This window comes from Bos taurus, chromosome 15 (assembly GCF_002263795.3).
Source record: "Bos taurus isolate L1 Dominette 01449 registration number 42190680 breed Hereford chromosome 15, ARS-UCD2.0, whole genome shotgun sequence".
Lineage (NCBI taxonomy): Eukaryota > Metazoa > Chordata > Mammalia > Artiodactyla > Bovidae > Bos > Bos taurus.
Window position 1 is genome coordinate 29,961,431 of NC_037342.1, and position 25,632 is coordinate 29,987,062.

A 25,632-nucleotide genomic window follows, 5' to 3' on the forward strand; every position below is an offset into this window, starting at 1 on the left:
GAGAGGGCCAGTTCTTCTGCCTCTTCCCTTCTTCTCTACTCTTTAAGACACTCTCTGCTTATTTTACTAACATGAGACGAGTGACTGGTGGTGTTTTCTGAAGTGGGTAAACGGTGGCACTGGGTCAGTAGAAGAGATTCTCTTTTTGTCTTTCAAGAAAAAGCCAAAGGAAACTTGATTTTTTGTCACTTCCATTCTTTGTATATAACTTCCCCCCCTTTCCTCCACCGTGAAGAAAACCACATGGCCAGGTAGATTGGTGCCAAGGCAAGTCCAAGGTTTTCAATTTCCCCTGGACCATCAGTCCTTTCAAGTGTCCTTAGCTGCTTCTCTTATTCTCTACAGCTGGCATTTGTCCATTACCACTCTCCCAAGTCCCTCCTTATCTTCTGTTTCCCTGAGGAACTAAAGGCAATCAGGAGGGAAATCCTTAAAGTTCTGCCTACAAACATAGCTGAATTCATTCTTACCTCTGCTCCAGGAGCAGTGAGAGCTGTCTCTCTTGTGCAAGACAAATATCTTCCAGATCTCAGCTCTTTTGTTTTCTATTGTTACCCTCAAACCGGGTTCCCCTTTTGGTGGGTGTCAAGCCAAAAGACACAACCAAGTCAAAAGATTGGGAGAAGGAAGAATTTATTGCTTGCAGCAAGTAAGGAGAGTAGATGGGATCTTTCCCCAAGCAGTGTCTCCCTGAACAGCAAAATTGGGGAAGTTTTAACCTAAGGGTATATGCATATTCATGAGGGATTGAGCAGTGTATGCATATTCATGAAGGGGCTTAAGCAGAATTCCACATAGAATTGGATCAAAGGTTAACAAAGAGCCTTCAGTTTGGTTCAGTCCCTCAGTAACTGATTCTTTTCGACCCCACGGACTGCAGCACACCAGGCTTCCCTGTCATTCACCAACTCCCGGAGCTTGCTCAAATTCATGTCCATTGAGTCCGTGATGCCATCCAACCATCTCATCCTCTGTTGTCCCCTTCTCCTCCTGCCTTCAGTCTTTCCCAGCATCAGGCTCTTTTCCAATGAGTCAGTTCTTCGCATCAGGTGGACAGAGTATTGGAGTTCCAGCTTCAGCATCACTCCTTCCAATGAATAGTCAGGACTGATTTCCTTTAGGATTGACTGGTTGGATCTCCTTGCAGTCCAAGGGACTCAAGAGCCTTCTCCAACACCACAGTTCAAAAGCATCAATTCTTTGGTGCTCAGCTTTCTTTATAGTCCAACTCTCACATCCATTAATGACTACTGGAAAAACCATAGTTTTGACTAGTCGGAATTTGTCGGCAAAGTGATGTCTCTGCTTTTTAACAGAGAGCTTTAGTTGATTGACTTCAGAGTGTTGGAAAAGGTCAGCATCATTCCCTAGATTCAGACCTGTCTAGCGTCTCAGCAGATAGTTATCATTCCCCACCTTGGTGAGGACCTTAGATCCAGCTGAACGAAAAGATTGACATCAGATTCTTATGTATATCCCTTAAGGAAGAACTAGGACTCTTTTTATTAAACTATTGTTTACTATGACTTAACTGAGCAATTGTTTCTTGACTGGTTTTCCTTTATTTCTGCATTCTTTCCCTTCACTTAAGGTCATTGATCACTGAGACCTGTTCAAGATCTGCCACTGAGGCCAGGCTTAGATGACAAAACAGCTTCGGCCAAAAATGGCTTCTCTTCTGTCAAGAAAGCAATGCCTAGGTCTCTTTCTCCAGGGACCGCCTACTCTGTTTACCTTAGGACCCTCATTCCATTGCATTTTAGGGATAGCTACTGGACATGCTGAGTAATCTTCTTGGAAGTGGGAATACAGCAGTGAACTAAACAGGCAAAGTCCTTGCTTTTAAGGAGCTTACATTCTAATAGAAGTAGAAGACAATAAGCAAATAAGGAAATAAGTAAAATATATAGTATTGGATGGCAGTCAGAGTGATAGAGGCAAATAAAGCAGGGAGGATGATACAGTGTGTCAGACGATATCAGAGTTGGTCCCAATGATAAAGTGACTGGATAACCCAAAGGAGCTAAGGGAGTGAGCCATCTGGATGTCTGGGCAGAGAGTATTCAAAACAGAGGGAACAGTAATGCATAGGTCCTGAGATAGGCCACCTTTGAGGAAGAGAATGAAGATCAGTGCAGTTGGAGTGAAAGAGGACAAGCTAGAGAGTGGAAGACAAAGTCAAAGAGATAAGGGAACACCCTTATTGGATCCTAAGAGCATTTCAGTGACTTTAACTTTTACTGGAAATAAGATTTCTAGTAGTCGTGTATGGATGTGAGAGTTGGACTATAAAGAAAGCTGAGTGCCAAAGAATTGATGATTTTGAACTGTGATGTTGAAAAAGACTCTTGAGAGTCCCTTGGACTGCAAGGAGATCCAACCAGTTCATCCTAAAGGAAATCAGTCCCGAATATTCATTGGGAGGACTGATGCTGAAGCTGAAACTCCAATACATTGGCCACCTGATGCGAAGAACTGACTCATTGGAAAAGAGCCTGATGCTGGGAAAGACTGAAGGCAGGAGAAGGGGACGACAGAGGATGAGATGCTTGGATGGCATCCCCGACTTGATGGACATGAGTTTGAGTAAGCTCCGGGAGTTGGTGATGGACAGGGAAGCCTGATGTGCTGCAGTCCATAGTGTCGCAAAGAATCGGACACGAACTGAACTGAACTTTTACTCTGAGATAGGAGCCATTGAACAGAGGAGGGACATAGATCTGACTTTTGCTTTAACAGAGTCCCTAAAACCACTGTATGTCATGGCAGTCTGAGCCTGGGTTGGAAAAGAATTTCCAGACACAGAGTATTTCAGAAGGGAGTAAGTTCAGGGTGCTTCAAGTGCAGTGGGCCGACCTTCTGACAGGTCAGGGAGAGTCAACAGTTTTTGTGGGTTAGTAGCCAGTTTTTATTGGGGAAGGCAATGGCAACCCACTCCAGTCTCTTGCCTGGAAAATCTCATGGATGGAGGAGCCTGGTAGGCTGCAGTCCATGGGGTCACTAAGAGTCAGACACAACTGAAGTGACTTAGCAGCAGCAGCCAATTTTTATAGCCTCAAGACAAAAAATTCCTGCTGGAAAGGTGGCATTAGATGATTGGTTAGGGTGAGTATTTTTGCCTAATTTGGGGTCAGGAAGCTGCCTGTAAGGATTGGGGGGCTTCTGGCAATGGTTACAGCTGGGTTCAGTTAGTTCCATAGATGGCCTTGGTTCAAGGTCTCGCATCTGTGACCTTGGTATGGGACCCCACAGTGAACAGAAGGACAGATCTGAAGAGAGCCAGAGTAGAAGCAGGAGACCATGTAGGTCACTACAGTCATCCCATGAGAGGTGATGGTGGCTCTGCTTAGTGTCTAGCAGGAGAGGAGGTGAGAGGCAGTTGGATTCTGGATGTTTTGAATATAGAGCCAATAGGGTTTCCTGATGGATTGGGTGGCATGAGAAAAAGGGAGGGATTTTTGGCCTGACCATTAACTGAGGATGTATAGGCTGTGAAAATTTTACTGAGTCCTAGCTCTTTGTGCTCCATGCACAACAGGCCAGTAAATTGGGAGACAAGGTGCTGAGGTGAGGACTAGAGACATTATTCGGAAAGTTGGCAGAGAAGATGGCAGACTAGTGTCTCAAAAAAAAACATCTTATCAGGGTCTGGATGTCTTTTATAGAACAGAGAGGGGGAGGAGGTGAGGAAGTAAAGTATTTTATTTTATTTTATTTATTTATTATTTTTTTTGGAAGTAAAGTATTTTAAAAGGCCGTGTGTGTATGCTCAGTCATGTCCAACTCTTTTGTGACCCCATGGACTGTAGCCCACCAGGCTTCTCTGTCCATGGGATTTCCCAGACAAGAACACTGGAGTGGGTGCCATTTCCTTCTCCAGGAAGTGAAGTGAAGTGAAATTGCTCAGTCGTGTCCGCCTCTTTGCAGCCCCATGGACTGTAGCCTGCCAGGCTGGGATCTTCCCAGTCCAGGGATCAAACCCAAGTCCCCTGCATTGGCAGGCAGATCCTTTAACACTGAGCCACCTAGAAAGTCCAAAAAGGCCATAAGTCTTGCAAATATCTCCTGGAATGGCCAGTCTTGGGTAGTAGAGGGAAGGAAATGTGTTAATTTCTTCTTTCTTATAGCCATTCATGGGTGGACAAGATCAGGATGTCTCTAAACAAAGGCACTTTGGTTCAATCTTCAGGCAGAAGGGAGGGTTCCCTATGGTAGGCCATTATGTACAGACAGTATCCTGTTAGTGAACAAAAGCACCAGGAAGCAAAGATTAGAGTAAAAGACAGATCCAACATGTAGTCAGATTTTGTTCTAGGTGGCTCAGTGGTAAAGAATCTGCCTGCCAATACAGGAGACACGGGTTTTAATTCCTGGATTGGGAAGATCCCTGGAGTAGGAAATGGCAACCCACTCCAGTATTCTTGCACGGAAAATTCCTTGGATAGAGGAGCCTGGCAGGCTACAGTCCGTGGGGTCGCAGAGAGTTGACAAGACTGAGCAGCTGAGTGCGCACGTGCGTGTGTGCACACACAAATCACAGAAGGAGCAGATTTGGGAGTGAGGGGAAGATCAGGAACTTGATTTAACACGTATTAAGTTTGAGATGTCTATTAGGCGTGTCAAGACACCAAGAAAGAGGTTGGATTTACATGTTTGGCAAGATCTGGGTTGGAGATATACAATTGAGAGTCATCAGCATACGGATGTTATTTAAAGATATGAGATTAAAAGAAATCACCAAGGGAGCAAATATAAACAGGAAAGAAAAGATGTGCAAGGACTGAATCGTGGAGCTCTCTGTCAACTTAAAAAAGATACACAATGTGATTTATTGGGGGCAAAATAGTTTTATTTGGGGGCAAAATGAGAACTGCAGCCTGAGATGCTGCACCTCAGATAGCTCTGAGAAACTGCTCCAATGAGGTGAGGTAGTGGGGAGGTCGGTATATGTGGTTTTGGTGAAGGGGGAGTTCATATAATCAAGCACTTTCTTTGCAGAAGTTTTCTGCTAGCCATGAGGGGCTGATGTCACCATGAGGGGATTTAGTGCTTTCCTAGATAGGAGGAGATGCAAGGATTGGGCTCATAAAATCAGTTCCTGAAAATATCTAGCTATCTAAGGACTTGTTCTGCCAGTTTTCCTGGAACACAAAGTATCGAGTTCCTGTTTTCCACCCTGCACTTCCTTCAGGGCATGTGGAAGATCAACAGCGGCAACAGCCCGGGGTTCAGTCCCTGCAGAGAGAAGTGAAGTCGCTCAGTCGTGTCCGACTCTTTGAGACCCCATGGACTGTAGCCCACCAGACTCTTCCATCCATGGAATTTTTTAGGCAAGAGTACTGGAGTAGGTTGCCATTTCCTTCTCCAGGGGATCTTCCCGACCCAGGGATCGAACCCCGGTCTCCCCCATTGCAGGCAGACGCTTTACCGTCTGAGCCAGCAGGGAATCCAGTCCTTGCAGAGGCAGATGGCAAAAGCCTTTGGCAAGTGCCAGTTTGTCGTTGACATTTCTGATATTAAATGGTTTTAGAGAATTACTGTTTAGTTGCTAAGTCATGTCCAACTCTTTTGCGATCCCATGGACTGTAGCCTGCCAGGCTCCTCTGTCCATGGGATTTCCCAGGCAAGAATATTGGAGTGGGTTGCCATTTCCTTCTCCAGGGGATCTTCCCAACCCAGGGACTGAACCCGTGTCTCCTTCTTTGGCAGGCAGATTCTTTACCACTGAGCCACCATGACAAACTGGTTAGAAACATCTAGGTCCAAGGTGGCAGAAGATTAGACTTCCAGTGGACCTTGAGCCTCATTCAGTTCAGCTCAGTTCAGTTGCTCAGTCGTGTACAACACTTTGCGACCCCATGGACTGCAGCACGCCAGGCCTCCCTGTCCAGCACCAACTCCCAGAGCTTACTCAAACTCATGTCCATCAAGTCGGTGATGCCATCCAACCATCTCATCCTCTGTCACCCCCTCTCCTCCCACCTTCAATCTTTCCCAGCATCAGGATCTTTTTCAGGAGTCAGTTCTTCACATTAGGTGGCCAAAGTGTTGGAGTTTCAGTTTCAGCATCAGTCCTTCCAATGAATATTCAGGACTGATTTCCTTTAGGATTGACTGGTTGGATCTCCTTGCAGTCAAGGGACTCAAGAGCCTTCTCCAACACCATAGATCAAAAGCATCAATTCTTTGGCACTCAGCTTTCTTTATAGTCCAAATATCACATCCATACATGACTACTGGAAAAGCCATAGTTTCGACTAGACAGACCTTTATTGGCAAAGCAACATCTCTGTTTTTAATATGCTATCTAGTTTGGTCATAGCTTCCAAGGAGCAAGCATCTTTTAATTTCATGGCTGCAGTCGCCATCTGCAGTGATTTTGGAGCCCAAGAAAATAAAGTTTCTCACTGTTTTCATTGTTTCCCCATCTGGTTTGCCGTGAAGCGATGGTAAATGAGTTTCATTATATGCTCAGTATAATACCTTAGCATCTAAATGACACACCCTCCAGCACCTTGACAGTTCAGAGCTAACCCTGAAGGTCAAAGTGGGTGGTGGCCTAATTCCTGGAAATTCCCACCTCTTCCTCCAAATAGGTAGAATACTCATTAGCTTATGAAATTACCCACCCTTGTAAAAACTGACAATCCCATGCGCTGGGGCCCCTCTCACCTTCTGACATGGCCTACACTCTGTCTGTGGAGTGTGTTGTAAGTCCACTTTTTATCTATCACTTTGTCTCTCACTGAATTCTTTTTGTGATGAGACATCAATAACCTGAGTTTCATTAAGTCCTGAGACCAAGTGTGTGATCTCAGTTATATATGTCTGCAGAATAGCTCAAAGGATATGGCTCAGAATATTATCCATGGCCCTTGAGGAGGAACTAAAGTTTGTGCGTTGGTTTACTTATTTATTTTTGAAAAATGTATTTGGCTGTGCCAGGTCTTAGTTTTGGCTTGCGGGGGTTTATGTTGCCGTGTGTGGGGTCTAGTTCCCTGACCAGGGACCGAACCAGGGCCCCTGCATTGGGAGCACAGAGTCTTAACCACTGGGCCACCAGGGAAGTCCCCCTTGACTTGGTCTTGCTTGACTGTTTTCCTTTCATTCTGCATTTTCTCACTTCTCTGATTAAATTGTTCTTTGGGAAGGCCTAGGAGGCTAAAGACTTTCTACAAGTAAGAGAAAGGCAGAGGATATAGGCGGCTCTGTGCTGGGAGGGCCCCACAGGGTCCTGTTCAGTTACAAAGACAATTTTTTAAGTGGAAAAAATAGTTGTACGTTTATACGTTGATGGGAAAAAGCCAGAGTCAGATGATGCAGGAGAGAGATTACTGGAGCAACCTTGTTGACGAGGTAAGAGTGGATGGGATCTCGTACAGAATGAGAGCTTGGGTTTGGTCAGGGCACTAAGGTGTATCCAGAGTGAGAAATGAGCAGCACAGTATGGGTACCATGGCACAGAGATGGATGGATGTGGTGGAATCTGGTGGAGATTCTCTCAGATGGCCTCTTTTCCTCAGTGAATTAGGCAGCAAGGTCAGCTGAGAGAGAAGATGGAGGAAGGGTTGGAAATTTAGAGAGGTCGGGGCGGGGTTGATGGACTAGTTACCTCGGGGCACTTAACCTTGAGTGTGTATCAGAATCACCTACAGAGTCTGTTCAAGCCCCATCCAGAGTGTCTGGCTCTGGAGGGCTGGATGGGCCTGAGAATCTGAGTTTCTAAGGAGTTTCTGGGTGATGCTGAGGCTGCTGGTCTGATGACCCTTTGAGAACTAGCTAGTATGGGCCAGTGGCTGGGAGAGCGAGTGTATGAACTGTACACAGACAGGGTTGTCAGGCAGCTTCAAGGAATGGTCTGAAGTTGGAAATCAGGGATTGAAAGTGTTTCCATTCAATATTCTTCCTCTCCACATTCTCAGTCACTGTCCCTGAGTGGAGTCCTATCTTTTTCTTTTTTTTAACTTTTTATTTTGTATTGGGGTATAGCCAGTTAACCGGAGAAGGCAATGGCACCCCACTCCAGTACTCTTGCCTGGAAAATCCATGGACGGAGGAGCCTGGTAGGCTGCAGTCCATGGGGTCCCTAAGTCAGACACGACTGAGCGACTTCACTTTCACTTTTCTCTTTCATTCACTGGAGAAAGAAATGGCGATCCACTCCAGTATTCTTGCCTGGAGAATCCCAGGGACGGTGGAGCCCGGTGGGCTGCCATCCATGGGGTCGCACAGAGTCGGACACGACTGAAGCGACTTAGCAGCAGCAGCAGCATAGCCAGTTAACGATGTTGTGGTAGTTTCAGGAGGACAGCAAAGGGACTCAGCCATACATACACATGTATCCATTTTACCCCCAGACTCCCCTCCCATCCAGGCTGCCACATGACCTTGAGCAGAGTTCTGTGTGCTGTACAGTAGGTCCTTGTTTAAAAATTTTATTATTTTAAAAACTTTTTATTTTGTATTGAGGTATAGCAGATTAATAGTGTTGTGACAGTTTCAGGTCAACAGCGAAGGGACTCAGTCATTTATATACATGAATCCATTCTCCCCCAAACCCTTCTCCCATCCAGTCTGCCCCATAACATTGAGGAGAGTTCCCTGTGCTATATAGTAGGTGCTTGTTGGTTATCCATTTTAAATATAGCAGTGTGTACCTGTCCATCCCAAATCCCCTAACTTCCCCTTCCCTTCATCCTCCCCCTACCATCCAGCAAGTTCCTGTCTGTGAGTCTCTTTCTGTTTTGCAAGTAAGTTCATTTCACATATAAGGGATGTTATACAATGTCTGCCGACTTTCCCTTTGATATATAAGTCTCCCAATTCTTTCCCTTAAAAAAACCCCATAAATCTTGAAATCGCTTAGCTCTCTTCTCTTCACAGTTCTCTTGGAAGAGTTGTGCACACTGTCTCCCCACCTCCCCGTCTATTCTGCAGACGGCCGGAAACCACCCGCACCATCCTCTCCTGCTTGCTTGCTCCAACGGGCCTTTTTAGTCATACTCGATTCCTTGACCTCTTACAAAATTAATACCTCCTACAGATTGTGTGATTATGCTTTTCTCCTTTACTCCCTGCTACCTCCTTCTCATACCCCTTTCCTTTGGTGTTCCTTCAGTCTCAGTTTTCAGAGAACTTATAGCACTGTGGCTGTTATATTTGCAGATTGTATACTGTAGATTTCCTGAGATAACTTCTGACTCCTCTGGTTACTAGTGGCAAGCCCTGCAACTTTTACATCTGTATCTTCATATGTTAACAAAAAATGGGGTACTTCCCTGGTGGCATAGCAGATAAGAATCTGCCCGACAATACAGGGGACAGCAGGTTTGATCCCTGGTCCGGGAAGATCCCATATACTGCAGAGCAACTAAGCCCGTGGGCCACAACTACTGAGCCCACGTGCCCTCGAGCCATAAGTCACGACTGCTGAGCCCATGTGCTGCAGCTGTTGAAGCCCCTGCCCCTGGAGCCTGGACTCCGCAACAAGAGAAGCCACTGCACCACAGCTAGGGAGTAGCCCCTGCTTACCACAACTAGAGAAAGCCTGTGTGTAGCAACGAAGACCCGGCACAGCCAAAAGTAAATAAATATAGCAGTGTGTGCATGTCAAAAAAGATATTTAAAAAAATGGGGATAGTAGTATCTGCTTCCTCACGGAGTTGATTTGAGACTAAGTAGGTTCGTATAGGAAATTCTCAGGCAGTCCAGTAGTCAGGACTCCATGCTTTTACTGCTGAGGGTGCGGGTTCAATCCCTCATCGGGGAACTAAGATCCCATAAGCCATGTGGCACGGTGAAAAAAGAAAAGTTTGTGTAAACAAAAAGCTTTCAGTGGCGCTTGGCATGTAGTGAGTGCCTGAGCTCATCTGATCTCCTGCTCATCCATCAGCTATTGGGCTGATGATGCCCAAATGTGTACTCACTCCTGAGTACCAGTCATAGTTATCCAACTGCCTCCTGACATACCCTTGGACATCACATCAGTACCCCAATCTGAGCGTGTCTAAACCTTTAAACCTACCATTTTCCATTCCATTTGTTCCCCTTCATTTAATCCCCATATCTATCAATGGTGGCATCCTCTATCTAGTTTACTACCAAAAATTTGCTAGTTTTCAACTTCTTTCCTCCCATAATTCTCAAACAGAGGTATTCTCTTAGTCTACCAACTCAGATATACAGGAAATTAACTTTTTTTTTTTTTTTGTAATATGGCTACATTTCTATGTGGCTGCTGTTTAGTTGCTAAGTTGTGTCTGACTCTGCGACTCCATGGACTGTAGCCTGCCAGGCTGCTCTGCCCACGTGCTTTCCCAGGCAAGAATATACTGGAGTGGGTTGCCATTTCCTTCTCCAGGAGATTTTCCTGACCCAGGGATTGAACCTGAGTCTCCTCCTTGGCAGGTGAATTCTTTCCCACTGAACTACCTGGGAAACCTTTCTATGTGGAGCCTGCCCTTATTTAACTGGAGTGGTGGACACTGAGTTTCAGTCCATTGATGGAGTTGCCCTTCCTTTCTGCATGCTGATTGCCTGAAATCTGAGGGGTGTCCCATACATACTTACTAAAGCCCTGGAGGAAGTGGCCCTTGTTATTGGGTTGGCCAAAAAGTTCATTTGGGTTTTTCTGTAAGATGTTATGGAAGAACCCAAATAAACCTTTTGGCCAACCCAATATTAAATGGGCACCCAAGCGTCCATTGGGATGTATGCAGTCTGGTTCCTGCTTGTGTGACCTCATTAGATCTGATGTGTCTCTGCTACCTGTTGGTCACTCTTGGACACGTGGGAATTATTCTGCCTGTTCCAGGCCCCAGAATAGCATGAGAAAGCATGACGCTGTCCAAGGTTTCAGCTGCCTCTAAAATAGGCTGCTCTCTGCCTGTCCTCTATCTTAGGATCTACCCTTGGTTGGGTGGTAGGGCCCCCTTGTGGTCAGATCTCAAAACCTTCTCTGGGTTTTTTCCGTCTCTTGGCTTGCCCCTGGCTTGTGTCTGCAGGTGGTGCTGGTGGTTGTGCCAATGGGAGGCCTGGCTTTACCCAAGACATCTTTTCCACAACTTCTCTCCAGGCCGTGAGTCCTTTCTGTCTTGTGAGGGGTCTAGGCTAATGGAGCATAAAGGCTAGAACTGGCTTTCCATTTTTCCCCTTTCTTTTTTTTTTTTTTTAATAATTTATTTATTTTTTACTGTACTGGGTCTTCGTTGTCGCATGGGCTTTTTCCTAGTTGCAGAACACAGTCTTCCCTTTGTGGTGGCTTCTCTTGTTGCGAAGCATGGGCTCTAGGGCACGTGGGCTTCAGTGGTGGTGTTTCCTGGGCTCTCGAGCACAGGCTCAGTAGTTGTAGCGCACAGACTGAGCTGCTCCGCGGCTTGTGGGATCTTCTGGATTCTCCACCACTGAGCTACAAGGGAAGCCCTGCACCCTGGTTTTTGCTGTCACAGCCTTTTACTGAGGCATGAGCACAAAACCTTGGCTGGTTAAAGTAGGGCTATAGGGGTAAAGGGAAGCCAACAAAACTAATATTTTAAAATATCATCGTATTGTATTGACTGCATCTTGTGGGGACCATGTCCTTTTTATTCTCTTTCTTTTGTTCCCCTCAGGTTCTCCTCTTACCGCGTCCATTGCTTCTTAGTTCCAAGTTGTTTTTTTTTAAGATTTTTTTGGTGTTGACCATTTTTAAAGTTTTTATTGAATTTGCTACAGTATTTCTGTTTTCAGGTTTGGTTTTTTGGCTACGAGGCATGTGGTATTTTGGCACCCCAACCCTGCATTGGAAGGCAAAGTCTTAACCACTGGACTGCCAGGGAAGTTCCCAGAGTTTCGTTCTCGTATTTCTCCTGGTTTGGCAAAATTTTCTTCCCCATTCTGAGGGTCAGGTTTTTGGAAAACAATGTGAGGTTTTTATGGTTGAAGACCTTTAATAAAAAAAAATAAGTTCAGGAAGACTGAGTGGCATATCCAATGCCTGGTAACTATTTTATCTTGACTGAAGTCAATGCTAACATTTAACACTCACACTAAAGGAAGTATCAGTAACATTTTACAGACCTCAAGTTAGCAGTAATATGTATATTTAATTTCTGTTTGTCATCCCTGGGTGATTTCACCTTTTTGGGATTTCCCTGCAGTTTCAACAGTCTAATTTGGTTCAGTGCAGGTGCCATGTAGTTAGGGGTTCTCCTCACGCTCGGTGCCTTCTGCAGGTATGTCTCCGGAACTTTAGGATTTCCAGATGTTACGGCCTGGCTGTCTCATTCCCTCATGGTCTCCAAGCCGACTTTGCAGAATCCTTTATAAAGGGTGCCGGCCTGAGATCAGATCCTGATTTTTGACGCCTTGGTAAGGAGAAGCAGGAAAATCCATCCTTTAAAAGTTGCCAGCACAGGGGCTTTCCTGGTAGTCCAGTGGCTGACTCCACGCTCCCAGTGCACAGGGCCTGGGTTCGGTCCCTGGTCAGGGAACTAGATTCCATATGCTCCGACTAAAGACCCCGTGAAGCCAAATAAAAATAATATATTTTTGAAAAAGTTGCAAAAACTTCCAGTTTATAGAGAGGGAGAGACTTCCTGCTGGGGCTGACTGATTCTTTGCTTTGGGAAAATCACCACAAAGAGGTTTTAGTTTCCCAGACGTGGAGCAAGTATCCATCACTGACCTGAGAGGGTAGTTAGATCTGGTGGGTGGGAATTGTTTTCTGGCCTTCTAGCTTTTTTAGAAGGCACTAGGGAGAAAGTATGTCCTGGCTCTGAGTTTCGAGTGCCCTGGCTGGGTCTCTGCCCAGCATATGTGTGCAGGATCGGAGGTGTGAGACGGACTCAGGCCCAGGGTGGGGGTGGGGCTGGAGGTGATAGAAGGTGGGAGGGAGCTGGTGGGTGGTGGACTTCCTTCAGGCCTACTCAGGGCCCAGTAGGCCACTAACACAGACATTTTCAAATGGACTGAGTTGGCATGTGTCGTGAGTCTGGGTGTGAGTGGCCTCTTGGGGTTAGAGGCATACCCCAGCCCATGCCTCTGAAGGAAGTGGACTTTTGCTGTTGTGCTGACAGGAAGTAAAGAATGGGGGGTGATGGATCTTAGACTCTAGAGGTGAAGACGCTTTCCCCTTTCTGGCCTCCTGACACTGTGTTCTGGGCTCTGGGGGTTGGTGTGCTCAGAGCGTTCCTGGAGCTGACCCTCACCTGAGGAAGTGAGGCGAGGGATGTCCCTATTAAAGGCCCTCCTCCTCTTCACAAGTTTGGCCGAGGTGAACAGCTCTGCTTCATAAGGACAGCGGTTCAAACCACTGTGGTTCCTGCCCTTGGTCTGGTCCAGCTCTGTTCAATAGAGCTTTCTGTGAGGAGGGGACATCACCAGCCACATGTGCTGTTGAACGCTTGAAGTGTGGCTGTTGTGGCTGAGGAACTGAAAATTTAATTTACTTAAGTGTTACTTGTTTATGTCTAAATGCCCACATGTGGCTAGTGGCTACCATACCGGACAGCTAGGGTCTAGATGGCAGAAGCCATGAAGTGTTAAAGCCCGAAGCCTGAACCCAGAGCTGTGATGCTGGCTGTCGTCATCAGAGGACATGGAGACTCCAAGAGGCTGTGTCACCCTGTGTGGGGGGTGGAGCTGCCCCAGAAGGTCCCACAGCAGGAGGTGCCAGTGTCCTAAATGTGCCAAGGCTGCAGCTGACACCCCAAGAGTCCAGGACAGTGGCACCAAGCGTCAGCCCATAATTAAACTGACTGCCCACCATCCCATAGTGACTGCCTCAGGCCCGGTCCTCCCTGTCCGGCTCAGTCACCAGTGGTCCAGAGAATTCAGCATTTCTCTTCTGTAGCATCTCCTTACCTGAGCCAGTTCCCGTCCTCACCTCCCCAAAACCCTCTCATGCCTGGATACTTCTCTGGGATGGACAAGCTCTGCTTTGTTCTCAGCCTCTTCTCTGGAGAGTCTGAGTGCTGGCCTTCAATGAAACTCATTGTCCCTGAGGACATTGTTTCCCTTGAAGCCTCCTTCAGTGGAGTCTGCTTTTTTTTAAACTGGAAGATAATTGCTTTACAATGTTGTGTTGGCCTCTGGCACACAACAATGCGGATCAGCCATAATTATACATGTATATGTATATGTGTGTGTGTGTGTGTGTGTGTGTGTGTGTGTGTGTGTGTGTATGTATGTATGTATCTCCCTGCCTTCCCAAGCTTCCCTCCTCCCTTCCAGTGGAGTCTGCTTTTACTCTATACCTCACACACCTCAGGGTCAGGAGGTGGGGTTTGGGTGTCCTAGGGCTGCTGGGACAAATGACCATCTCTTAAAGCAACAGAAATGTTTTTTTTAGACTTACATTTTTGGCCAGAAGTCCAAATCAAGGTGTTGCCAGGGCCATGCTCCCCCTGAAGCCTCTGGGGACGGTCCTTCCTGGCCTCTCCCGGCCTCTGGTGGTCCCCAGCGATCCTTGGCTGGTGGCAGCGCCGCTCCAGTCTTTCCTCCATCTTCACATGGCTGTCTTCTCTGTGTGTCTCCTGTTTCTCTGTGTTCAAATTGCCCTTTCTCATAAGGATCCCAGTCTTTGGATTAGGGTCCACTCTAATCCTATGGGCTTCCCTGGTGGCCCAGAAAGTAAAGAATCTGTCTGCAATGCAGGATCCCTGGGTAGGGAAGATCCCCTGGGGAAAGGAATGGCAACCCACTCTAGTATTCTTGCCTGGAGAATTCCATGGACAGAGGAACCTGGTGGGCTACAGTCCATGGGGTCACAGAGTTGGACATGATTGAGCAACTAACCCTGATCCTATGACTTCATTTTAGCTTGATTACATCTGCAAAGATCCAGTTTCCAAATAAGGCTTCATTCATAGGTCATGAGGATTAGGACTTGACTGTATCTTTTTTGGGGGAGGCTACACTTCAACCCACAGCAGGTGGGGGACGTGTCCTTGCTGCCTTCCTCCCTGTGGAGGAGTCTACCGGCATCTGGGTGCCCTACTGCCTCCCTTCCTCACTGCTGCCCCCTGCTGGCTCCAGGTCACTGCTGCCTCCCGGCTCAATGGCTTCCTTTCCACTGTGTCTCTCTCATCATTCTCTATGATTTCAACAACCACGTGGATGCTCCTTCCAGTCCTCTGGCCTGTCAGCTTTGGCCCCCTGTACCTCCTCTTTCTCTCTATGTGTAATCTGCCCACTCTCTGACCTTTTTACTTCCTGACACAGTCCATTCTGAAGGAGATCAGCCCTGAGATTTCTTTGGAAGGAAGGATGCTAAAGCTGAAACTCCAGTACTTTGGCCACTTCATGCGAAGAGTTGACTCATTGGAAAAGACTCTGATGCTGGGAGGGATTGGAGGCAGGAGGAGAAGGGGACGACAGAGGATGAGATGGCTGGACGGCATCACTGACTCGATGGACATGAGTCTGAGTGAACTCCCGGAGTTGGTGATGCACAGGGAGGCCTGGAGTGCCTCGATTCATGGGGTCGCAAAGAGTCGGACACGACTGAGCGACTGAACTGAACTGAACTGAATTGACACAGTTAAGACTCTAAAATGCATTTTATAAATGTAAGTGCTCACATAAACACAACAGAAAGTTCCCTTGTTTGGAAAAATTTCCATGCACAGAGGAGTTTGGCAGGCTACGGTCAATGGGGTCAGAGAGTCAGGCGTGACTGAGTGACTGAACACACATACATAGAAATTATACTCATTACTTTGTGTTAATGTTCCATTGGACAGAACTTAGCCATATGTGCACATCTTGCTAAAGGGAGCTGGGAAATGTAGTCTTTATTCTGATCAAATGTAGTCTTTATTCTAGTTCAAATTTGTGGGTTCTACTGCTGAGAAAGAAGAGGAGAATGAGTGTTGGGAAACCACTACGCAGTCTGTCACAGCTTTGCTGCCTCCTAGCAACAATCGCTGTGTTGAAATAAAATACTGACTTCCTACTGGGCTGTAGATTCCTTCAGCCAGGGGCTGTGTCTTTACCTCTTAGCACAGCTAGGTACTTAACATTTGTTGTACAAATAAATGTTCCAGTGCTACCATCTGATTTTATTTTTTATTTTATCTTTGGCTGCGCTGCGAAGCTTGCAGGATCTTAGTTCCCTGCAGTGGGAGGCGTGGAGTCCACTGGACCACCAGGGAGTTTCCCCCATCTTATTTTGGAAATCAGAGGAGTGAGGCATTGAAGGGTGGACTGACTAGGATCTTGTAGCCCAGGTTTCCACTAAATACCAGAAGCTGTTTGAATGACCTCCTCTGACCATGCCCACTGTCAGCCACTCCCACCTCTGCTACTGGGCCAGGCCGGCCACCAGTGCCCTTCCAGGGTGGAGCCACACTTGGCCTCTGCAGAACTCTCCCGATGGTCCTACTCGGCCCACTCCAGCCTGTGCCCATTTCCGTACCTTCCCTGTCCCTAGGTCTTCCCTTTGCCCGGGCAAAGATGCCTCCCAAGAGTCTTTTTTTTTTTTTCTGCTGTGCTGGGTTTTTGCTGCTGTGTGCAGTGGGCTTTCTCTAGTTGCGGTGAACGAGGGCTACTCTGTAGTTGCTATGGGTGAACTTCTCATCTGGGTGGCTTCTCTTGTTGCAGAACACAGGCTCTAGGCTGCAGTAGTTGCAGCTCCAGGGCTCTAGAGCACAGGCTCAATAGTTGTGGTGCACAGGCTTAGTTGCCCCTCATCATGTGGAATCTTCCCAGACCAGGGATTGAACCCCAGTCCCCTGCATTGGCAGGCAGATTCTCTTACCACTGAGCCACCAGGGAAATCCTTCTGGGAATCTTCACAGGACACGATCCTCCCAAGCGGTGGGCATATTTGGGCCCTGAGAGCCCTGGGCAGAAGGCAGTCCCACCTTTGTCCCGAATCCTTGCTGGATTAGCAGGAGGGAGGACCTTTGTCGCGCTTTGCCAGAACTCAGGACTTCAGCCCCACAGATTCCTTAATGATAGATGAGAAAGTGGTTGACTCCTAACCTGGGACTTGCTTCCTTCACATGTAAAGACAAACCTGCTCATCACAACATGGGAGCTGCAGACACAGGACAGGAACATCATGCTGGTGGCGGTGGGCAGAGGGGTGGGGTGGTTGGAGGACGCATGTCATGGGTCCCCTGGATGCCGGGTACATTTATTGGTTGGCCAGAGAGAGTCCCTGAGTCTCCCCACAGTGATCCCCTTGCCCTTCCTAAGGGAGCCCCTGGGTGTTGTGAAGACCCTCACACCAGATGTTCAGATGTTCCTTTGTCTCAGTGATGGAGGTGTGGAGAGGAGCTTCTCTCTGTTTCCAGTGAGCAAGCATTCTGTGCCCTAAGGGAGGGACCTAGATGGCAGAGGGGGGCATGGGGGAGGGGTGAGGAGGAGTGGGAAGGGGCTTGGTGGGCTGAGTTCTGGGCATTTGTGCAGGAACCAGGGACGGCTGGGCCCCAGCCCTCTTTTCTTTTCCCCCCAAATTTTAAACTTTTAATTTTGTATTGGGGTATAACCTAGATAGCATATTGAAAAGCAGAGATATTACTTTGCCAACAAATGTCCGTCTAGTCAAAGCTATGGTTTTCCCAGTGGTCATGTATGGATGTGAGAGGTGGACTGTGAAGAAAGATGAGTGCCCAAGAATTGATGCTTTTGAACTGTGGTGCTGGAGAAGACTCTTGCGAGTCCCTTGGACTGCAAGGAGATCCAACCAGTCCATCCTAAAGGAGATCAGTCCTGGTATTCATTGGAAGGACTGATGCTAAAGCTGAAACTCCAGTACTTTGGCCACCTCATGTGAAGAGTTGCCTCACTGGAAAAGACCCTAATGCTGGGAGGGATTGGGGGCAGGAGGAGAAGGGGACAACAGAGGATGAGATGGCTGGATGGCATCACCGACTCGATGGACATGAGTTTGAGTGAACTCCGGGAGTTGGTGATGGACAGGGAGGCCTGGCGTGCTGCAATTCATGGGGTCGCAAAGAGTCGGACACGACTGAGTGACTGAACTGAACTGAACTGAACTGATAGCCGATTAACAATGTTGTGGTAGTTTCAGGTGGACAGTGAAGGGACTTAGCCATACGTATGCCTGTACCTGTTCTCCCCCAAAGCCCCCTCCCATCCAGGCTGCCACATAACACTGAGCAGAGTTCCATACAACAGGTCCTTGTTGGTTATCCATTTAAAATACAGCAGTGTGTACACGACCTTCCCAAAGTCCCTAACTACCCCTCTTTGTTATTAGCCAAGTCCCCGGGGACGTGTCGCAGCACCCTCAGGCTCTCCTGCCTTGACCCGAGAGGAGCTGACTGCCATCGTGGCCTGCCTCTGAGAGCCCGCCGCAGCCCTGGCCCACAGTCTTTCCCAGTCGGCTTGTTCTGTGAGGCCTGACAGCTCTGACTTTTGTCTTTGAGCCCCTTCTCAGGCCCAGGCCTGTTCCTCTCTTCTCCGTCTTTGCCTTCTGGGAGCCTCTGGACCCCAGGTGGCCTCTGTATCTTCTGAAGCTAACCCCACTCACTGTGGGCCTTGGGCTCTCCTCCTCCCCCTCCACACCACGGCGGTAGGGGGACCCTTGATGGGGTGGGGCACTAAACTCTTGAGGGGGACAGTGCCAGGGTGACAAAGACCCCACAGGGGGCTCACGCAGGTGCCAGGGTCTCATGGCTTCTCACAGTCAAGGCTGCATGGCTGGCTTCCCAGTTCCTTCCAACTTGAACTCTTATTACCCCGAGTGTAGCATTTTAATTCCCTTCCCTGGTAAAGGCTCTTTTGGCTCAGTGGTAAAGACTCTGCTTGCCAATGCAGGAGACCTGGGTTCGATCCCTGGGTTGAGAAGATCCCCTGGAGAAGGAAATGGCAACCCACTCCAGTATTCTTGTTGGGGGAATCCCATGGATGGAAGAGACTGGCAGGCTACAGTCCATGGGATTGTAAGAGTCGGACAAGACTTAGGGACGAAACCACCACCAAGCAAAGCAAAAGGGACCTGTGCCCAGGCTGGGTGCCCTGTACTGAATGTCTGACAGCCCATGTGGGGGATGGGTGGGCCCCTGTTTTTGGCGACACAGTTTCTTTTCCTTGGGGGCTTCTCTTGCTCTCTTCCAGCCTGGCCACTAGGGGCTTGGGAGTCACTGGCATGAATTTAGATCCTAGGCCTTTAAGCAAAAGCTCAGAAAAATCATCCTACCCAGCACTAAATCTCAGATGAGTCAGATTCTGGGTAGTCACCACTCTCCTCCCCCAGATCCCCTGGCAAAGCCTGGAAGGATGTCTGGGAGCTGTGTCACTCTGCCAGCCACTGGGACCCAGAGCCACCCTGTGGTGCTGTTCTAGCCCTTGGTGCCAGGGGGCGCTGTTGGCATTCTGCTCAGTGATTTTAGGGGAGGGAGCCCGGGATGGGCCTGTGTTGTCTTCCCACCCCAGTGCTGTGGTCAAGCTGGACTTAAGAGATGCTTGTCCTCACACCTTGATGGATGTGGGTAGCTCCCACGTAGCAGATATAACCTCATCTGAGAACAACCCTATCTGAGAAGGCAGACTCCGCACCTTGGTGCTTGTTAGCCTATCCTGGAACCAGCGGCATGTGCCTTGGCCCAAACCATGTTATGGGCAGGTGAGTCTGCAGAGAGGAAATAATATTCCTTTATTTGGGCAAACGTGTGGTGTTATAATGGTTGAGAAGCTAGGCGTGCAGTGGTCCACCCCTGGAGGCAGAGAGGAGAGGAAGGGGTGCTGAAGGCAGGAAGGGGGGCACAGGAGGCAGGGGGTTGGACCTCTTGGCTAAGGGAGTGGGAGGCAGGCCTGGAGAGAGGAGCAAAGCAGAGACCCACAGGAGGGCAGATTCCAGAGGCTTGGTTTTATTGTACAGTATTCTTTTTCCTCAACGAGATGCCATAAGCTGTGCTGGCACTACACACGGTCACGAGATATGGCAGAGCCGCCGGGTGGGGAGCTGGGTGCTGGGAAAAGCCATCGCTTGAGACAGGTCCCACTTGTGGGTCTCACCCCATGGCCTGCCTCAGGCCCCCCCGGAGGTCCCTGAGAAGGCAGGCCTAAGGAGCAGGGGGCTGTCAGAAGGCTCAGGCACTGCTGGGGGAGAGGGGAAGAGCCTCCCGGAGAAACACTGGGGCCAAACTCCATGGGTCTCCATCAGGGCCTCCACCAGGCCTGACTTTACTGCCTCCAGGTCCGAGTTCTGGAAGCGCATAGGACCTTGGGATAAGCCCGGGAGCAGGCTTGTCCTCCTCTGCCACCTTCCCAGCTGCTGGTCGGGCCAGTGAGAGACACTGGGCTCCCAGCTGTGGCTTCCTCTGTGGTGGGGGAGGGTGATGCACCCTCCACCCGCCTCCAACCCATCAGCAGTGCTTCCCGCACAATCGGCATCGTCACTGGCCCAGACCCCGGGGCCAGGGCCCCTCGGCAGGGTAAGAAGATGGCATTCTTCTGTGGCAGAAAGTGCTCGTGGTGACGCTCGGAATTCCCCCCACGTGATGGGCCAGGCTTGGCGGTGCCCCCACATCCGGGGCCTTCAGGCACCGCCCCGCCTGCTCGGACCAGACACACCCTCCCCCTCCACGTGCAGGGCTCTCCCAGGCCTCAGGTCCCCGCGGGCAAGGATGACGCCCTTCAGAGACTGATACCCCTCCATCCTTCCACCCCTCCCATCCCCTCACTCGCCATCAGGTCTCTAACCCTGGCTTTCCCGTTCACAAACTCCCCAAGAAAAGGAAGGATAAGCCCTAAATATAAACCAGACGGAAGCAGCTCTGGAATAAAGAGTACAAGTAGCCAGTGGCGGGCAGAGGGGGTGTGAGGTGGTATTGGCAGAGGTGAGGGAATGGCATGCAGCACTGGAATTCCTTAGGAGGGGAGGGTCCCCATTGCTCCCCAAGGTGTGTGAGGGGTTGTGGGGAAGGGGGTTAGCCGACTCGGAGAAGCAGGATCTCTGGACTGGGCCTTGTGGCTTCCTGTGTCCTCCGTGGGCCCAACCCGTCACAAGGAGATGAAGTCCATGGCCTGCAGCAGAGGCAGGGACAGCAGCAGCAGCAGCAGCCACGAGGTGTTCTGGATCAGCAGGCTTATGCCCCCACACCTGACCAGTTTATCTGTGGTGAGAGAATGGGGCAGACAGGAAGGGCGGGAATGGAGAGGGGCCAGGATCAGGGCAAGGTGCTTTCCCTTGGGGAGGCTGGTGCCATGATGTCTTGGCTGCAACCACGGCCAACCTGGTTGAACCAACCATCTTTCCCATTTGCAGGTTCCTGAGCCCTTGAAGGGCTTCCCTGGTGGCTCAGATGGTAAAGAATCTGCCTGCAATGCAGGAGACCCAGGTTGGATCCCTGGGTCGGGTAGATCCCCTGGAGAAGGGAATGGCAACCCACTCCAGTATTCTTGTCTGGAGAATTTCATGGACAGAGGAGCCCAGTGGGCTACAGTCCATGAGGTCACAAGAGTCGGACACAACTGAGTGACTAACACCTTCATCCTTTTTTCCTTTCCTGAGCCCTTGAACACGTATCATCACAAGAAAACTGTGGGTGAGGTAGCTAGAGCCATCCTGTTTTCCAGGTAGGGAGAAGGAGGTTAGGGGAGGCCGAGTGATTTGCCCACAGTCATAGGGGAAGCATCCATCACACTACTCCACCTGTCTGATTGTCCGCTTAGCCCTTCCCCCATGCAGGCTGGGGGTAGCAATTCCCTGGGCACAGGTGGCAGGAGGGGACAAGGGGAAGAGGTTACGGGGCCACTCTCCTCTGCGGCCCAGCCAAGAGGCTTGCCTGGTGTCCCAGCCGGCCCGCTCCTCCCCAGCTTGCCTCTGCCCACTTACTTGATCTTGCAGGGGGCTTGCCTCACCTCTCAACACAGAGACATCCTTATTGGAGACGGAGGGATTCGGGCCAGAGAGGCGGAGTTCACACGTGTAGATCCCCTCATCCTTGGTGGTGAAGTTGGACAGGTAGAGGACCTTGAGGTTGTACTTGCTGAAGAATTTGGTTCGGGAGCTGTATTCTGGCCTAGTGACCCCATTGGAGCCAGAGAGCACCCACTTCTTTGTGTCACGGGTCAGGCTGAACTCATACTGAATGGGCGTGGTGGTGGTATTCTCATGATGGCAGTCTAGACGAAGGCTCTGGTTCACCAGGCAGGCTGTCAGGCTGGTCACCTTCTGCCCACGGGCCACCTGTAAGACTGGCACCAGCAGTGCCCCCCTCCAAGTTGGGGAAGGGCCTATAGAGCAGGGGGCTTCCCACTCACATTCACAGCAGAGAAAGGCCTGACCAGGGAGGGCACAAGGGTCTGTTGTTGAGCACCTCTCCCTGCCCAAGCGGTCCCTGAGGGCCAGTGTACCTTCCCTTCTGCAGACTCCAGCCCATCTCCCTCTGTTCTAGTCCTGGGGTCCCGCCAGTGTGTTCCAGGGGCAGGAGATCTTGATGCTACATCTTGGTCTGCATTTGCAGATCCCAACTCAGTATGGGGCAGGCTTAGTGAACTGTGTTTCCAGAAATGGTCCCAGGTAGTCAGAAAACTAACTAGGTTGCTCAGCTGTCTTAGGGATAAAAGAAGCCCTCTCTCCCTTAGTCAACTCCGCTTTCTGATTTCTTGAGGAAGAAGCTAGCTTTTCTGAAAAGAAAGCAGCCAGGGAGCTTGGAATCCCAGCCCTACCCCTTGCCCGATACCTGTTAGCAGGAGGGCGATGCCGATGGTAGGGTTCATGGTGCCGAGAGCTCAGTCCTGGATCTGGGGTGGAACAAGATGGGAATCAGCCAGGAGGTAGGGCAGGTGTCCCCAGACTTACTGCCAGGGCTGGGGGCCCTCGGGAGACATCCCATAATGGCCATCCCAGCCCCTCTCTATAGCCCTCTCCCCTCCCCACCTCTCAGTGAATGTGACACTGCCACTCAGCTCTTCCCTGTCAGAGAACACACCCTTCTGTGGTGTTTGTGTATGTGAACATTTACTAGCTGGGTGGCTTTGAATAAGTGGCTTTAACTTGATCATTTCCAAGGCAGGGACCTCCTACTTTTTTTATTGTAAAATTTGCAGAAACACAATTTATCTTAACCATACATATTAAAAGAAAAAAATGGCTGCATCAGGCAGCATGAAGTCTTAACCGCTGGACCACCAGGGAAGTCCCTGTTAATCATTTTTAAGTGTACAATTCAGACGTGCTAAGTTCATCTACCCTGTAGTGCAGCCAATCTCCAGAACCCTTTGTTGAGGAAATTAAAATGGAGGAAGTCTTGTTCAGGCTTCAGAAGCAGGAGAGCAGGCCTCTGACCTGCCTGGACACTGCCCAGATTCTGTGCCTGCCTGCAAGCACAGCTAGTCAGGTGGTGCGTTAGTCAAGAAAAAAGAAAAAAGAGCGGGTCTTGGAATTCTTGAACCCCTGAAGGTCTGGCCAATCCCCCAGGGTCTAATGAAATCCTATGACTCATAAGGTGAAACAAACAGCATTGTAAAAGGGTTAAATAAGTCAAACCAGAAGAGCATTTCTGCATGCAAACAAATGATGCTATCACTGTAAGGCCTGGGATTATAAGCAGGAACCCCCCAAACTGCAATTTGAAGTCTCACCCGCTAAGTGGACGCACAGCCTGGGACATATTTCCAACTGGGACTCCAGACTGCTGTTATTTGGGACTTCCCAGTGCTGTTTAAGTCTGGATGTTGGTCGGCCCAATTTGGTGATGTATGTGCTGTTACTTTACTTTTTCTATTTCTCTTTTAGTGATTATATATAAATAAGCCTCTATTAAATATTGAAATTGTTTATTTGTGTATTTATTTGTGGTTTCTTTTGTTAAGGATCCTTCCAACCTGAAATGAAAATTCAGCAAAACACCTTTTCATCTTGCAAAAACCAGAACTCTCTACCCATGAAACAAAACCTTCTCATTCAGGGCCTTCCTATTTCTTGTTCTGAAGAAACTCCCCAGTGCCCAAACAGTTCCTGGCATATAACAGATGCCTGAAAGATACTGAATGAACGTGGCTTTAGATACCCACCAGGTTGTGATGGGCTTAGTGAAAATGACAAACATCTAGCACTGTTCAAGAGTGAGTGATCCACAAGCGTTCATCTCTGACCGACTGGGGATGATGGTTGGGTGGTCGGTCATGTGTGTCTGGGGCCCCACTTGGCACACAGCTAAACGTGTCTCAGGCTGTGTGTGAGGAAGGTGACAGTGGTCTCCTATTGCATGTGTTCTCTGCATCGGAACCAAGACGTTTTCTATTGTTCAGCTCTCTGGGCAGGATTCCTGGACCTGCAATTTTCCAGTCCGGCTTCTGGTAGCCTCTCTGACTTGGCTCTCTGCCCCATCTTTTTTTGCAGTCTGGGCTCAATCAGCATCCTGGCCAGGCAACAGAGCGGGTAGCCTAGCCTGTCCGCAGCAGCGCTCGCCTGGGAGAGGCCACAGGAGGGCCGTGCCCCGGTGCTAGCGCTCCCGTGCGCAGGGCGCACAGGTAGCCGTGTTCAGGTCCCCGGCGCCCTGCCCAGTGCGGGGAGGGAGGGGCGAGGCTGGGGTCCCTGGGCGCCTGCGCTGCAGTCAGTTCCCTTTCAGACCCCCGCCGAAAGGGACCCGGAGGTGCTGTTGGGGAAGAAAGGGGCGGGGGCAACATCTGGTTTTGATTAGCAGACACCGAGTTACAGAGGCGGGTGGCGAGCTTGGGATCTAGAGAGGAAGGGGGGAGGCGGCTAGAACTAGAAAGGAAGCAATGGAGCTGGAGCTGGAAGGGGATGCAGAGCGGAAGGGTGGGGTGGACGCTATAGGGGAGGCACCGTCTGTTAGCGTTTCCCTGGCCTTGTGTCCCCGCAGCTCAGAACCCGGAGAAGCTTTGCGCTGCCTCCCGCTCTAGCCCTCATTCGACTAACCCCACCCTTATTTCGTTTCCCTATTACAAGCCTTTCCTTTCCCAATTGAGGTCCCTCTTCCCCCTCGCTTATCCTTTTCCGGTTGTCGCCTCCCCTGTCTGCCGGCCTTTCTCCCAGTCCGCCCCCCCCCCCCGCCCCCGCACACCCCCCACCCGTGTCGGCCCCGCGGCACTGCGGTTTCGCGTTCCTTGGATGCCCGGCACCAAGCCCGCCGCGAGGTCGCAGGGCAGAGACTGCCTTCAGCTTTTGGTCCTCCGTTCCCTTAGTCTCAAGCATCACCACCCCCCGCCCCCCGCCTTTACGATCTGGGTTTGGGTACTTCTGGGTGGAGAGCAGAACCCAAGCCTGTCCTTGCCGCCCTCCTCCCGGTTCTCCTCCAGCACTCCAGTCCCAGGTAAACGTCTCCCAGCGGGCGAAAGGTGCGCCGCGGCTCCCGCCCCTGCCTTGCAAGCAGGCCCCTCTCCAAGCACTGCGCAGCTCCTCCCCAGGGCGCCCTCGGTCCGTTTTCCGAAGCCTCGGGTCGGGAGGGCTTGCTTGAGCGCCAGAGACCTATCTATCCCTGCGCCCCGGGTCCCGCCCTGGCTCCAGCTCCCACCTGGCCTCCGGTCCTCCGCCGCTGCAGCAGCCCGCAGACGCGCCGCCGCCTCCAGTTGCTGCACCGTGCCCCGCGCCCGCAGTTTTCACCAGGGGTGGGAGAGGGGGAGCGGGGAGGGCCCGGGGGCTCGTCCAATCAGAGGCTGAGCGGCAGCGAAAAAGGGTGGTGGAGGGAGGAGGAGGCGGCCCGAGACAGA

At 50.0% G+C, this 25,632-nt stretch overlaps 1 protein-coding gene and 1 long non-coding RNA gene across 5 annotated transcripts in view; one reads left to right on the forward strand and one right to left on the reverse strand.

Moving 5' to 3' along the window:
• The window catches only part of LOC101903835 (uncharacterized), a 101,734-nt gene that overhangs the window by 17,548 nt on the left and 58,554 nt on the right, over positions 1-25,632 (forward strand). The window lies entirely within an intron of this gene.
• THY1 (Thy-1 cell surface antigen) lies at positions 19,589-25,483 on the reverse strand. Its single transcript, NM_001034765.1, is given in 4 exon segments — positions 19,589-21,068; positions 21,817-22,152; positions 22,641-22,701; positions 25,437-25,483. Coding segments are annotated over 3 exon segments (486 nt in total). The 5' UTR covers positions 22,678-22,701; positions 25,437-25,483; the 3' UTR covers positions 19,589-20,955.